The sequence below is a fragment of the Paracoccidioides lutzii genome, assembly GCF_000150705.2.
Source record: "Paracoccidioides lutzii Pb01 unplaced genomic scaffold supercont2.20, whole genome shotgun sequence".
NCBI classification, from domain to species: domain Eukaryota; kingdom Fungi; phylum Ascomycota; class Eurotiomycetes; order Onygenales; family Ajellomycetaceae; genus Paracoccidioides; species Paracoccidioides lutzii.
In genome coordinates, this window is record NW_015440966.1 from 185,098 (window position 1) to 199,141 (window position 14,044).

General features: G+C 43.0%; 3 protein-coding genes across 3 annotated transcripts; 1 reads left to right on the forward strand and 2 right to left on the reverse strand.

Moving 5' to 3' along the window:
- Positions 1–1,608: 1,608 nt before the first annotated feature.
- Positions 1,609–2,748, forward strand: PAAG_06779 (cell wall glucanase (Utr2); the record flags this gene model as incomplete). Its single annotated transcript, XM_002791187.2, has 2 exons — positions 1,609–1,912; positions 1,997–2,748. The coding sequence occupies 2 exons, from the start codon at positions 1,609–1,611 to the stop codon at positions 2,746–2,748; spliced, it is 1,056 nt and encodes a 351-aa protein (XP_002791233.2).
- A 3,363-nt stretch (positions 2,749–6,111) lies between these two features.
- On the reverse strand, positions 6,112–8,052 carry PAAG_06780 (repressible alkaline phosphatase; the record flags this gene model as incomplete). Its single annotated transcript, XM_002791188.1, has 2 exons — positions 6,112–6,461; positions 6,558–8,052. 2 exons carry the CDS (start codon positions 8,050–8,052, stop codon positions 6,112–6,114), a joined length of 1,845 nt encoding a protein of 614 aa, XP_002791234.1.
- Positions 8,053–8,613: 561 nt separating this feature from the next.
- On the reverse strand, positions 8,614–9,698 carry PAAG_06781 (hypothetical protein; the record flags this gene model as incomplete). Its single annotated transcript, XM_002791189.2, has 2 exons — positions 8,614–8,810; positions 9,008–9,698. 2 exons carry the CDS (start codon positions 9,696–9,698, stop codon positions 8,614–8,616), a joined length of 888 nt encoding a protein of 295 aa, XP_002791235.1.
- Positions 9,699–14,044: the final 4,346 nt, after the last annotated feature.

The following is a 14,044-nucleotide window of genomic DNA, read 5'->3' on the forward strand; positions in this document are numbered from 1 at the left end:
CCAACGAGTCAAGACTCGAGACTCAAGTCACTACAACCACCGCCCCAGTTAACATCCCGTTTGTGCAGCCTACCCCTGCATATTATTCATACATTGCAGGGTCTTGATCATCAGACGGTTGTCAGGAATTGTCAACCCGCTTGCAAAGTTCGGTTGGCCAGTTCATTTGAACATTTGACGTGGCGCCCAACGAGCCCGGTGACGATACCATCTATCCATAACCAGGCATCCTTTGTTTGCTGGTCTACCTAACACATTGTCTAAACAGCCTGGCAAATGTCAGCTGTGCACAGAGTACTGCGTGTTGGAGTTTGGTTGACTACCACTATCCGACTTGAAATGAAAAAAAAAAAAAAAAAAAAAAAAAAAAAAAAAAGGCCAAGATGCAACATATCCCCAGAGCAGCACGTCCGACTCAGGAGAGATGCTAACGTAGCTGGAAGGGGACAACCAGCTGAATGCTGATAGGCTGAAAGTGTGGCTATTTTTGTGGCTTGCAAAACATGCTTAACCGTATTAAGGATCATGGCTGATTTTATGGATCTTTATTGGACTATCCACACTTTTTAGGTTGGCTCGTCTGTTGAACCAAGGCCCATCCGGCCGCAAACAGATAGAGCCTTCGGTATTAAAGCTTTCAAAACCGAAACATGGAAACACTGGCAAATAGGGGCAAATATGCCGATCTGACCCTGTATCAATGGTACGGGAGACGTCAGCCGCCCCGGTGACTTTCTACAAGGAGCCAGGGGGATCCTTGTACCCAATGGGCATGGGCATGGCTGGGCAGTTTGAGGCAATAACTGGGCTTTGGCCTGTGGTTATCGGTTGCAAAAAGCCTGGGGATGGGACTCCTCATTCTCTTAGCCATGGGTCGTTCTCATCTTCCACTTCCTTCTTCAAGATCTCTAACCGTCTGTGAGAAAAAGTCACTCTTTCGTCACTCTCTCCTCTTTTCAAGGACGCATTTCAATCGCTTTGTGCCCTCCTTGGAGCCTGTGGCCATTACTACCCTAACTCACCACACTCTCGTTGTCTAGTTTTATCTTCTCCTTTCTGTACCGTTTTGTGTGTGGGTCCACGGTCACCTCCCTGGAAATCTGATAAAACGATTCCCTTCGACCCATTGGCTTTGGATCTTGATTTTATGTATCTCTTGTATATTTTTGGCATTACTCTATCGCCTTTTAATACCTAGGCCCTTTGATATATTCCACGCGAGAGTTTTGATTAACGACTTTCCGGATTCTTGGATCCTTTCTTGTATCTCTCAGGATGACTCGTCTTGCGACATTCGTTACCTGTCTGGTGCTATTTTCACAGGCCGTGTTAGCGCAACAAAAAGTAGCATGCAGTCATGATAAAAAGTGTCCCGAGAAAACCCCATGCTGCTCCCGTGAGTAATCCACCCGTTCCAAAGTGTCATTTGTCACGCGAATTTGTGACTGATTCGCGCCCGTTTTTGGTTTGGCAGTATACGGGGAATGTGGCGTTGGGGCATACTGTCTCGGCGGTTGTGACCCAGTTTCTTCTCATTCTATCGACTCATGCACTCCTGCTCCAGTATGCAAAAGCAAATCGTATACTTTCGACAACTTGGATGGAGTTATGTCGAGAGAAAAATATCTTGGCGATGCAAGCAAGGCGGACTGGGTCTCGAGCGGGAAACCTCTTTCCAACGACGGGAAATTGATTTTAACGATGCCAAAGGAGTCTGTCGGCACCCTTATTGCCAATAACCATTACGTGTGGTATGGAAAGGTTTCTGCCAAAATGAGGACCAGTCGCGGGGCGGGCGTTGTTTCCGCCTTTATCCTCATGTCTGATGTGAAAGATGAGATTGATTTCGAATTCATCGGAGCTGATTTGCAAACTGCCCAAACCAATTGGTACTTCCAGGGCGTCATTGATTGTATTATTTTCCCCCTTCCTTCAATTGATCGCTTACATTGCGATCGTTGCTTTTGAATTAGCTAACTTGGCTGGTGCGATGCAGATACCAACGGACAAAATGTTTCCGTCGATGGTAACACCTTTTCCCAGGAACATACCTACGAGATCGACTGGAAACCGGATTCAATTACTTGGTCCGTCGATGGAAAGCCCAGACGTACCTTGAAGAAAAAGGATACGCTCAACAAGAAAACTAACCAATACCACTTCCCCCAATCACCTTCTCGAGTTCAGCTCTCTCTCTGGCCAGGTGGACAGGCGTCCAATGCAAAGGGTACTATTGACTGGGCAGGTGGTCTCATCGACTGGAATCATCAGGATATCAAAAACAATGGTTATTACTATTCTATCGTTTCTGAGGTAACCATTGAGTGCTACGATCCGCCTGCGGGTGCTAAGATCGAAGGAGACAAATCATACATATACACAGACAAAGCCGGAACTGAGGACACCGTTAAGATCACCAACAAAAATACTGTTCTCAAGTCGCTCCTTGGCACTGGCGTCGATATGGACAAAGACTATCCCCCCAAATCCGGGACCAAAGGTGGATCGGACCCCACTGAGACTGACACTGTCGCCGTCATTCCCGGTTTAACTGGAGCTGGTCCGGGCACAAATGGCCATCCCCCAAGTGACGGAGGAAGCGATGGCAGCGACGGTAAAAATAACAAGCCATCCACCGACTTCACTGCTCCTCCTAGTAAAAGCAGCTCTTCATCCCAGAGCGAACGACTTCTAATAGGATCGATATTCGCGGTGCTCGTTGCTGCGATGGTTTTGATCAATATGTAAAGGATTTTATGTTTTGACTATTGTGTTATATGAAATTTTTAATATTCCCTCTTTGAATGTACAATTTTCTTTTCTTTTCTTTTTTTTTTTTTTTTTTTTTTTTTCCCTCCCTTTCTCTCCTCTTCCTTTTACAATGTGTTCAGGTTGGACGTTGAATCATCCCATTTATTTCTCTTCCTTAGAGTTTCAATATCCCCTGTTTTGTACCGCCTGTGAAAGCTATCTATCTACCTACGCTGCCCTGACGGGAATAATTTTCTGGGCTCCGGCTTTTTCGTATTGAGAAAGAAAATATATTATGCAAAGGCATCACTAAAACACAACCCATATATTCGTAATTAATTTTCCCATTCCTATTCCAAGAGATGGTCATTATTTCGGTATATCGTCCATCAGGCTACTTCTTGCTGCGATAATGAATCCCGGCTCAGCTCCTAAAATCTTGTGGGGCCCCGGCACAAGGTTAGTCTTCTTTTCCGTGTTTACTCTCTACAACCCACTCTCTTCAGATCTACTGCTGTAATTCCAGGACCTATAGGAATATTGGCGTATTATATTTGGCCATATTCTCCTAAACTACAAGCTCTCCGCATATTATCTACATGGTTGCGCCGGTAAGCTTGCTACCAACCGAAGAGAACTGAGAATGCCTCTCCAGCACACGCCTCAGATTGACACCCAAGTATGAGATTGTGTATTGTTCAGATAAAACACAAATGTCCTTTTACTTCTGCAATTTCTCCCACATTCCATCTGGTTAGATTTGTCGCAGACATTTACCCCTCTTGTTTCCGCTGCTGCAGGTTGCCGAGTGCTGAATCAAACATTTTGTGACACCTCAAGCTTTGTTGGAGGCAAGAAACTCCCCACACATCTATGATTCATACTTGTGAGATTTAACAATAACCCTGAATCTGTCTTGAGTTCTTGTTCTTTACTGTTGTTATTTGCCTAGGTCATTCCATGAGCTAGATTTTGGTGTTCTTTGCAGTTGTAGAGATTGTTTGTCTCTTTTCTTCATCAGAAGATATAGATGCTCAAATATCTCATGACACTAGAGCGTCTGTTCACTTAATTATGTGTTGATTGTGATTTACTCTCCCAGTCTATATCTGACCTAATAATGTGTCATATTTGATACTGATGAAACTTCATTGTCTCCATGCCTAATGATTGATCTTCGAACAGAAAGGATTTGATGGTTGCCTCTGTCTGAATTATGACAGCAAGTTGCTGTGCCATCCTCCTCTTACTGTTATCATTTTCATGAAATGAATGATGAATCAACAGCGCCTGAAAATGGACTAGTCTCTCAAAGAATTCATTCAAGGAAGAAGCAAACTTACCAAGGGACTACTCGCAGTGGTATCTACAAAATGCAAGCGAACAAAAGATACCTTTCTCAGTGACTAGGTATCTATGTTTTCCTGCCCAATTGCTCCAGACACTGCTGTGCCCTGAAAGGCTTCGCTGTCATTCCAGTACTTGCTTGTTCTTCTCTTTCAAGATTCACTTACCAATTCTTTTATATGGGAAGAATTATGAATGATGGCAAATATAAATGTACGATTATGGGATCAACCTCTCGCCTCTTCCTGTCAGTTCGAACTTCTGATTCTTTCTTGTAAGCAATCATAATCAGCCCCAGGGCCTCCGTTTCTTCATCCCAGAGTTATTATTTGCCTCTTGATCAGATCTGAAAATTGTTCCCAGATAGATCTCAAGAGTTCCCGCAGGTGGAAGGTTGTAAATGTTGACTAGTTGACCGATTTCGGCAAACTCTCATGCTTCAAGAAGAATGTCAGGGCCCTCCCCCTTGGGCTGAGAACGCATAATTTCAGATCTCTCATTGAAACACATCACACAGTTTTGCTCATCTCAATTCTGTCATTGTGCCACCTTGGATATTTGAATATCTGAACGCGTGTGGTTTGCTTCCTACCGCCACCAACCCTCTGTTTCGCCTCTCGGCTCTCATCTCGGATCATCTCAGCAATCCACGTCACAGATACTTATTATGACGGCAGTCTGTCCCAAAGAAGAAGAAAGAAAGACAAAAAGAATCCTCTCATCTATCACCCGCAAGCATCGTCCCAGAGGTAGCCCCATGGCACAAGAGAATACACATCAACCACACAAAGTCCTCAAACCTATCAAACCAACCCAAAACAGCCATACCACAAGAAGAAGAGGAAGAGGAAAAAAAAAAGAAAAAGAAGAAAAGGAGGATGTGCTACTACCACGAAATCACTTACGCCTGCTGTCACAATCTCTTCGCCTTAATCGATTTCTGCCCAGATCTGTACCGCCAACTACAACGCATCAACGACCCGGGCGAATGCTTGCGCTATGATATCTTCATCCCCTTCAAGAATCCGCCGGGATGCACCCCGCTTCGCAATTACGAGAATATACTGAGTCAATCACACTCGGCGAAGGAGTGCGAGAGGTGTTTGGGGAGGAGAAGGCGGGAGACGGAGGTGTGGGAGTTTTGGATAAGAGGGGGACGGTAGGGTGGGTGCGTGGATGGTTTGCGGTTTGCTGGTTCTCCAAGGGGGGTAATATTTCGGTTTACTTGAGATGTGATGGCAATGGGTAAATGGCAAATGCATTTCTTTGTTTTATGACAGAATGGCAAGCTTCATCGATTGCAAAGGTTATATATATATCGGGGGGCAATTAGGTCCCGTGACAGAAGGGTCCGACATTTTACGTTTACCCCAGTAGAATTACGCATTTTGGTATTTGGATCGCATGGGCTTATCTGGTTGTAAGTTCTGGTCTGTCAGGGATAATCATTTTATGATTTAAAATTCTAACTATCTAATTGCCTCTGCCATTATTATTTTCTTTGCATCCTTTACATTGAGCAAGAAGAAGTACACCAACTTCACGGGAAGAAATGAGGAAGTTGATTTTCCAGCTAGCAAAGCATTGTAGCTACAAACCGGGAGTATGTTAATTTTAACCAAATGTGAACATCACAGGGTTAGGCAATCGTATATCAAGTAATTAAATCAGAACTTATTAACCCCCAATAGAACGCAATAACAGCTGCACAAGGGAGTATATTGCAAAGCAAATCAGTACACCAAATGTTTATCGTATAAGTAAGCCGTTTAAAGGAAGTAAAACAATTCCCAAACTGGAGGCAATGGCAAAGGCGGGGGGAGAAACCGAGAAAATAGACATTCAGCGATAAATGTGTCTGGAAGACAGAGAGAGAAACAAAGATATTCAAGAGGTATTGAAGAAGAATCAAAAGATTAAGCAAAAACTTAGGAATACTAATGGAAAAGGGAGGCAATTGATTAAAGGTTGGTATCCAACAACGTACAGGTGACAAAAAGATTTAAAACAAGTTTAATGTTTCGAACCACATCCACAATTATGCCCGTCGAAATTTCGATTCTCAAGAACAAGATGATTGACAGAGTCATCACGCTTCTTTCGTTTGAAATCGCCATGGTAAGTGTCGAGTTTATCAACGACTACGCCATCGTCAAGTGGTGGGCCCATCCAAGCATAAGGCTTAACATTGCCATCATCAGTGACATGTGAAGACGAACGTGTGGTTTGCAGCTGCTTGGTAACGCTCTCCAGGTCAATATTGAGGTAGTCCGCGAGGAATAAGCCAATTTCGGTATTTTCATGGTTCCCCATTAGGGAGAGGGCATCGCTAGGCGAGGAGGCGTAGATGTTCACATCGACAGCTGTTGGACAAAATTTTAGTGATTTACAGAGTAAAAAACGCTTTGAAATATTCAAAGGAAAGAGAAGAATGGGAGACAAAGCATTAAACAACTAACCAGAATGTCCATGCGTGGACCAGCCAATTTGGGCTCGTCGACTAATCATGTCTGCAAAAGTATAAGCGCCACCACCATTTATCAGTTTATCAACCTCAAAGTCGGTTGCGTCATGGATGCCTAATCCATCAGCCAGTAGCTTTTTGCGGACATATTTTTGACGCTCTGGTTTGCTTGCACCTTTGCCAGCGCCGTCGAGATAGGCGTCTAAGGTATTACTAAGATACTCAGAGGAATGGCTGGCGTTTGCGAGCACGCCAGGATACCAGAGATATGTTGGATACTGAGAGGAGTGGAGTTGTCTAGCGATAGACAACCCGCCAGTCTCGTGGTCTGACGTGGCAACGAGGATTCCGGGGGTAGAATCTTTCTCAAGAAACTCCAGAACTGCGGAGAACGCTTTATCATAAGCGAGAACTTCGTGGACTTGGGCTGCTGGATCATTTCCATGGCCTGCATGGTCTATCCTTGAACCCTCTATCATGATGAAGAAACCCTGGTCGCTATCTTTGGTAGCTTTGCTTAATGCCTTTAGAGCCATACGTGTCATCTCCTCTAGAGATGGATACACATTGTTCAGCAGGCGGCGGTCTATTTCATAGGGAATGTCCTTTGGTGCCAGAAGGCCAAGAAGCGGGAGATTAACATTTTCGCCCATTCTAAGATGGTCAAATCCCACCCAATCATCGATATATGAGAATCCCTTAGCTTTAGCTAGCTTCACCACGTCTTTGTCATCTTCACGGCAGCTCCCGTCGGTGGAATTTGCCAAGAAATGACAACGTCCACCCCCAATCATTAGGTCAACCACTCGACCAAGAGGATACTCTCCAATCTCATGCAAAGCAATAAGATCTTCGTAGGACCGCATGTTAGCATGAGAAGCAAAACAAGCTGGTGTAGCATCAGTAATTCGAGTTGTTACGACTATACCAGTCATATAACCAGCCTGTTTTGCGGCCTCAAGAACCGTACCACACGGAGTATGATCCGGAAGAACAGAGATGGCGCCATTATAGCTCTTCTTCCCGCAGGAAAACGCAGTTGCGCCAGCTGCAGAATCGGTAATTAAACTAGATGAGGATCTAGTTCTCGAGGTTCCGATATGGTGCTGGTCTAGGACAAGGATATCATCGATAGGCAGGTGGCTCTCGAATTGTCGGAAACTTCGAGTCAGCGATAAACTTGCCGGGCCCATCCCATCAGATACCATGAATATCAGATTCCTTTTCCCCGTAGGCTTCTCGCCAGGGCCCAATTTCCCTGAGCCCGATGCGTTCTTTTGTGCTTGGTGTTGGTAGAGGACTGCGACGATGATGAGAGCGACAGTAGCGAAGAGAGCCCAGGCAAAGAGCCCAATCTCACGCCATATGGAAGAGCGACTCCTTTCTTCATCGCGGTATGTCCGTTCACCGGTTAAGAGAGCGTCGGCCTCGCCTGTTCGGATCGACGAATGCTCGGAGGAGGAGCGCTGCACGAGCAGAGGATCGGACATGGTTAGGAGAGAACTTGAGATAGCTTTGGCGGTGGGTTCTCTGAAGGGGATGAGGCTGTAAACAGATTTAAGAAGAGTCTAGACACATGTCAACATCAACACCTAGTGAAGGACCGCCTGGAAGTCCAACCCCCAAGAGTCAAATGTTGTGAAAGTTGTTAATTGAGCTTGTGACAGTTGATTACGAGGGTCGCTTACAAAGCCCGCGCCAAGCCCTCAAATTTAGGACTGGGCACGGGAAAATTATGGAGTAACTATATCTATGTATATGGCACATAACCAAGAAACTGATGGAACTGATGGATTTTGATGGATTAAAATAAATATATGTTTTATGATGAGAGAAGAAGCTTTACAACCCTCCTATCCCTCATGTATTTTACAAGAAGGTGCATGTATGTAGTATATATGGATATGACTACCACTTCCCAAAACCAACCCAATCATCCTGTAATTGTAAATCGATAACTCCAGGGGGGGATTCAAAAACGTCACCAAACAATTAGAACCATGCTACAAATAAACATCATACAAATTACTCCCTCATCCTCTCCCGCCCAACTACGGCCCTTTCCAGCCAACAGGAATCAACGCCGCTGTGACCTCCCGCACTCCCCTCTCCGTAGCCAAGAGGTTAAACTGGGCCGCCGCATTCCTCGTATCCTGGACTTCAACCCGGATACCAAGAAGATTGATCTGCCTCCGCGTCTCTGGAGAGAGGGGATGGACAGAGGCCCCAAGTCCAAGAATAAGAAGGTCTAAAAGTGAAATAGAATACGTAGTTAGCCCTAAGAATTCAATATAAACCCTCCGTTTCCAGTGGACATAAAACACAAAAGCGAAAGCCGTGTCCGTCCACAAATAGAGAAATGAACAGGTAAATAGGAATATAAAGGTAAAAGAAAACTGTGTATACTATATGACACTCTTAATAAAGTGAAAAAAAAAAACCCACCAGGCTTCGGCCGTATCAACCTCAACACCCCCCAAACCTCCGCATCAACCTCCCACTGGCCCTTCTCATTAATCATCGCCGCCATCTGCCTCCCACTCTCACTCTTTCCGGCCTCCCACGGCCTCCACGCAAAAACCTCCCCATCGACCAACAAACACCCATCCCCACCCGTAATCTTCACCCCATTATTCAAGTGGAACCCATCTGGCAAACACGCATCGATTGCCGTGGACGGGCCCGCTACGTCCATAAGCACATTCCGAGTGAAGAGAGGTGGATCGCATGTTATGTCTTCGCTGATACTTCCTGGGGGTTTGTCTTCGTTGGGGGTACGGCTGAGTGTGGGTGTGGGTGTGCGGGTGCGGGTGCGGGTGTCGGAGGGGTTGGGCCGTTGAGGGTTGGATCGGGGGGATTGGGGTTTGGTATTATTATTACTGTGGTTGTTGTTGAGGGAGGAGGAGGTAGTGTAGAAATTGCGTAGCACGGAATGATGTTGACTGGTGATGTCTGGTGCGCTGACGCGCAGGCTTAAAGGGCCGTGCGTTTGAGGTTGTAATGAGGACGATGATGATAGTGATCGTGATGGCGATGGCGATGTAGTTATCGTCATTACACATTGGGGTATTTGCATTTGCTGTGTTCTTGCTGAAGGGCGCAATACCCGTAGAAGACGGGAGGATGGCGGGCGCATTGTGAATGAACGCTGAATGACGGAGGGAGGGACGTAGACGCTGGTGCAGCTTTATCTATTCACGGAGGCGGTATTAAGCTGATAATATCTATAGATATAGTTCGAAGAGTAGCAACAGATGCTTTTCACAGCTCGCTCTCTGCTCATCCCGAATTGCGACGAAACGTGTGTTGATCTTTCCTGTTATATCTCGCTTATACTATCGTCACCCACACCTCTGTATAAATTAGATCAAGTTGCTACGTATTCTCTGAGCATAGTAGAAATAGATATACAGATATTACATTCAATAACGTGCGGACGGTAAAAAAACTTGATTTTCCAGCCACGACAGGAAACCTCACCTAGAAAACGCGTAGTGATTCCCAAAATCCTGTCGGATTTAGTGACCAACTTCGGAAGACACTGTCTGGGGTGGATCAAAATAATGCTCTATCTGATCAAGAATCTGTATGCTTGATTGTTTTGTTTTTCATGTTTTCAGAAAGCTATAGTGATTTATATACATGATGAAAATTATAATAAACTTCACAATCTTCTCTTAAAAATAAAAGTGGATAATTCTGTTCATAAAATTCAGTCAAACATAATAACTCAAGCATAAGATCATATCTGAAGTTAAAAACTTCATAGACATATACATTCTTCTTTTTATATTCTCTTATATATATCTAATTCATCATTAATTGAAATTTAAATTTTTTAAGATTATCATTTTCTAAACATTTTAAAGTTAATAAAAAAAAATAAAACAAAGCTTATACTTTTCAATTAAATAAAAATTTATCATGAAGTAATAAAGAAAATTACTGTTTATTATTATATGAATACAACAGCAGATATAAGAATGATGTTTGTCAATATTCTTAATTTAAATTTTTGACAAATTGCTTATTTCTTTAGCTTTTATCTGTAATTTAGATTATATAAATTTTTTATAATTTATAGTATTTTGATTAAATAAAAATTTCATAGATATAATTTAATATATATAAAATTGCAGATATTAATTGAGAACTAGTACTTCAAAATATTTACATAATTCAATCAATTATATTTGTGATATCAAAACTCTTATACAAGCTTTTGTTCTCACACTGAAAATTGAGCACTTAGAATCAGTGCTTTCTGAAGGAAAGAATCAGCACTACATCGCTAATCTCTCATTTAATGAAAGATTAGAGATGAAATCTATTGCTACTCATTCATATATCTAAACATTCTTAATTTTTAAATTCCTTCAAGAGATTCAGTGATTTGCTACTATTCAATTTTATATCTATGTTTTCACTCATTGCTATCCTTTTTCCTCCATAGCATTCATAGTGCCTATGTTTCTACTCTTTTATGATATTAGTTATAATGCTTCTTATACTTTTTTTTGACATTTGATTTATTCATGTCAAATGTCCTTATAGGATTTTTTTTAAAGTTGTTGAAAATTTTTGAGCAATCAATACTAATATAATAAATTTAATTTATTGAATTAGATATAATTATTTTAAAAGTTCAATTAAATTATATATAATTAAGAAAATTATTATTTAATTGATAAAAATCAGCAAGATATTTAATATAAATAATAAGTTTTTACTTTATATATTGATTTTGATAATATTATCTTAATTCTAATTTTATATTTTAAAAACTTGAAATAAAACTCTGAAAAAAAGTTTATAAAAATGATATTTTTATGAATTTTTATTTAATTAATTTAATATTTAAGCTTGATATATAAGATTTAAAATTGTATATTAAGTTGATAAAATATATTTTTAAATTTATATTATTTTTTAATATAAAAATTTATATATGATTTAAATTTTTATAAAAATATTTTTATTTAGTTAATTATAAATATACTAAGTTTAATTTAATAGAGACTAATCACTAGGGAAGATGTGCGGGTCATGTTAGATCCATCATTGGCGAATGATGGGGGGCAATGGGACACACGAGTCTCCACCCAACTTGCTCCACCTGGAAAGCAGCTAAATCATTCAGAGATTTCGCTCCCAACATGGTTGCCTCCCACTGCGGGGAACCATTTGCGAACTTGGGGTGACAGTCTCTTGCTTCCCCCCATTTTTCCTTCGCAGTGAAAAAGGAATTATAAGTTTGATGTCTTCCCGACTGACTCTCTCCCATCTTGAAGTCGGTGTTTTTCCATATTACCTCGCACCAGGCGGTTAGTTAGGACGCCCATGTGGGTCACTGCATGTGACTGTCTTTAATATAGCAAAAGTCATAACTTTTCCTAAGTAGTTCCAACTAACATTCTCTACAGTTGACCTAATCATGTTGTTAACATATCATCAATACTAGGGAAACAAAGATGGTTCCACTGATGATGTAGCGGCCAAAACTTTAAAAGCGGCCAAAACAATCAAACTGCGGGAAAACTGTAAAGCCCCATGAAAACTAAATCCCACTAGCAGGGCATCCACATCTCGTTGCTCTCAGCTGCCCGTGTGGTTGTCGTGTGAGGTAATAGGCGGGTAGTAACCTTGGTCGATGGTCGGTCCGGACCATTGATCAAAATGGCGGCCAACAGAAAAATATGATATGGCATTCATTTACTTCACCTGGGATCTTCGTCGTGTTTTATGATGAGATAACCGTTGGACCCCTGTAACTTTCATGTCCACGTGATTCATTGGTGGGGCCAGCTAACTGGTTATACGCGTACATCACGTGATGTAATGCGAGACCAATCTATTATTACATCATGTGATTCAGTAGCCTATACCTATTCGGGGCTCATCCAGCATGTTTCGCTGTTTGGTTTTGACAATCGGCCCTCAGCAACAATCATTTCCGGGACAAGCGCGTGAAGTCATTGATTTGCAGCTGAAATCGATCCCTCCTGGGAGTAAATATTGACATTTTGCAGTCACCGCGTTGTTTTCTACTCTTATAAAATAGTGTGCGGGGGGGGGGGGCCTGGACAAAACCTGATCTTCGGCTGCTCATCCCTGGTGGTAAATTAGCAGCTAAGCTAGCAATTAGCAATCTTGCATATTTATAGGATGACCACCAATCAAACTATCATGAAGTGTGCCCACGCATAGCAGGAAATCATCTGCGGATTCTCCAGCCTTAGTAGTCGCTGATCCGTCAGCAAAATAGGGTCTTTACGGCATCGAGGAGAAGGTAGTTTTATTGTGTAGCTCCCCAAGTATTCATCAGCGAAAATTGTGCCGCGCAGCATGGAGAATCTGACAATCATCAGTGAATGGTCTGGGTCTCCCCAGCGCCGCGAAAGATTGCGGCACAGTCTGTTCCAATTTCCAGAGGCAACAGTGGCACCTGGAAGAATACAACCTTGCAGGCAAGCACCCAGGAACCGGCAAAATGGTGCAAAGGGGCCACACTGGACAGAATACGTGAATTATAAAAGAGGCTCTCATCTGGACTTTGTTTGTAGTATGTAGCGGGTTCCAGCAACAAGGCCCAACCACTGCCGCTTTTGGTTGAGAAATCCTCACTCTCTGAATTTTATCATTTGCTACAAGAACCGACCACATAATGTCGTGTCAGTTTTTGGAGACCCCCCCCCCCCCCCCCCCAGCACCGGCGAATTAAGACTACAGATATATGCATATCTGCTGTAATCGTTCCCGCCGAGTTTTATGACAAGACACCCCTCCAGTCGGATGGAGCAGGAACCAAGACCGCGATCCTTCAAACCTGCCACCATCAGATACATATAATGAGGCAATCTCCATCCTTTATCACTCCGTTCCACTCGCAGTTCACACGTTACACCATGCTCGTTCTCCATCGCCGGTTATACCTATAACTGTGCCGACCTCCCTACAATTTCAGAGCAACACGGCCTACATATCAACGCAGACTATAGAATGAATCACACACTGATGGAAGGGATATTAAGTCAAGATCAATTGTGTGTTCTCAGTGGGCTGATGATTTCTGAGATGCGGTCCTTCCGCCGTCAAATAACTACTGGTTGGATTTCTGTACAGGCGCAGCCGCAGTCTGGGCCTGAGTATTCTGAATTCTGGGATTGCATTGTTTCTACCACATGTAGCACTCTGCAGAGGCTGATTGATTGACTGGAAGCAGTTCATCCGCATATCAGCACCCTTGATGTGTCCATCGTCCTTAGGAATTCACCAGGAAAACAGAGAGCCTCTGAGGCCATCCAACTCATTCTTCAGCCTCTCATGCGGCTCCGGAATGTTTTAGAGGCCCATGTCCGTTCGATTGATTGCTCTTTCACCTCTCCGACTGAGCGGCCGGTTGATCTCCTGAACTCCCCAGAAGAGAACCAAACATGGCTGGAGGTGGATGACTATGTGAGACGATGGGAGCTCATGCTGTGT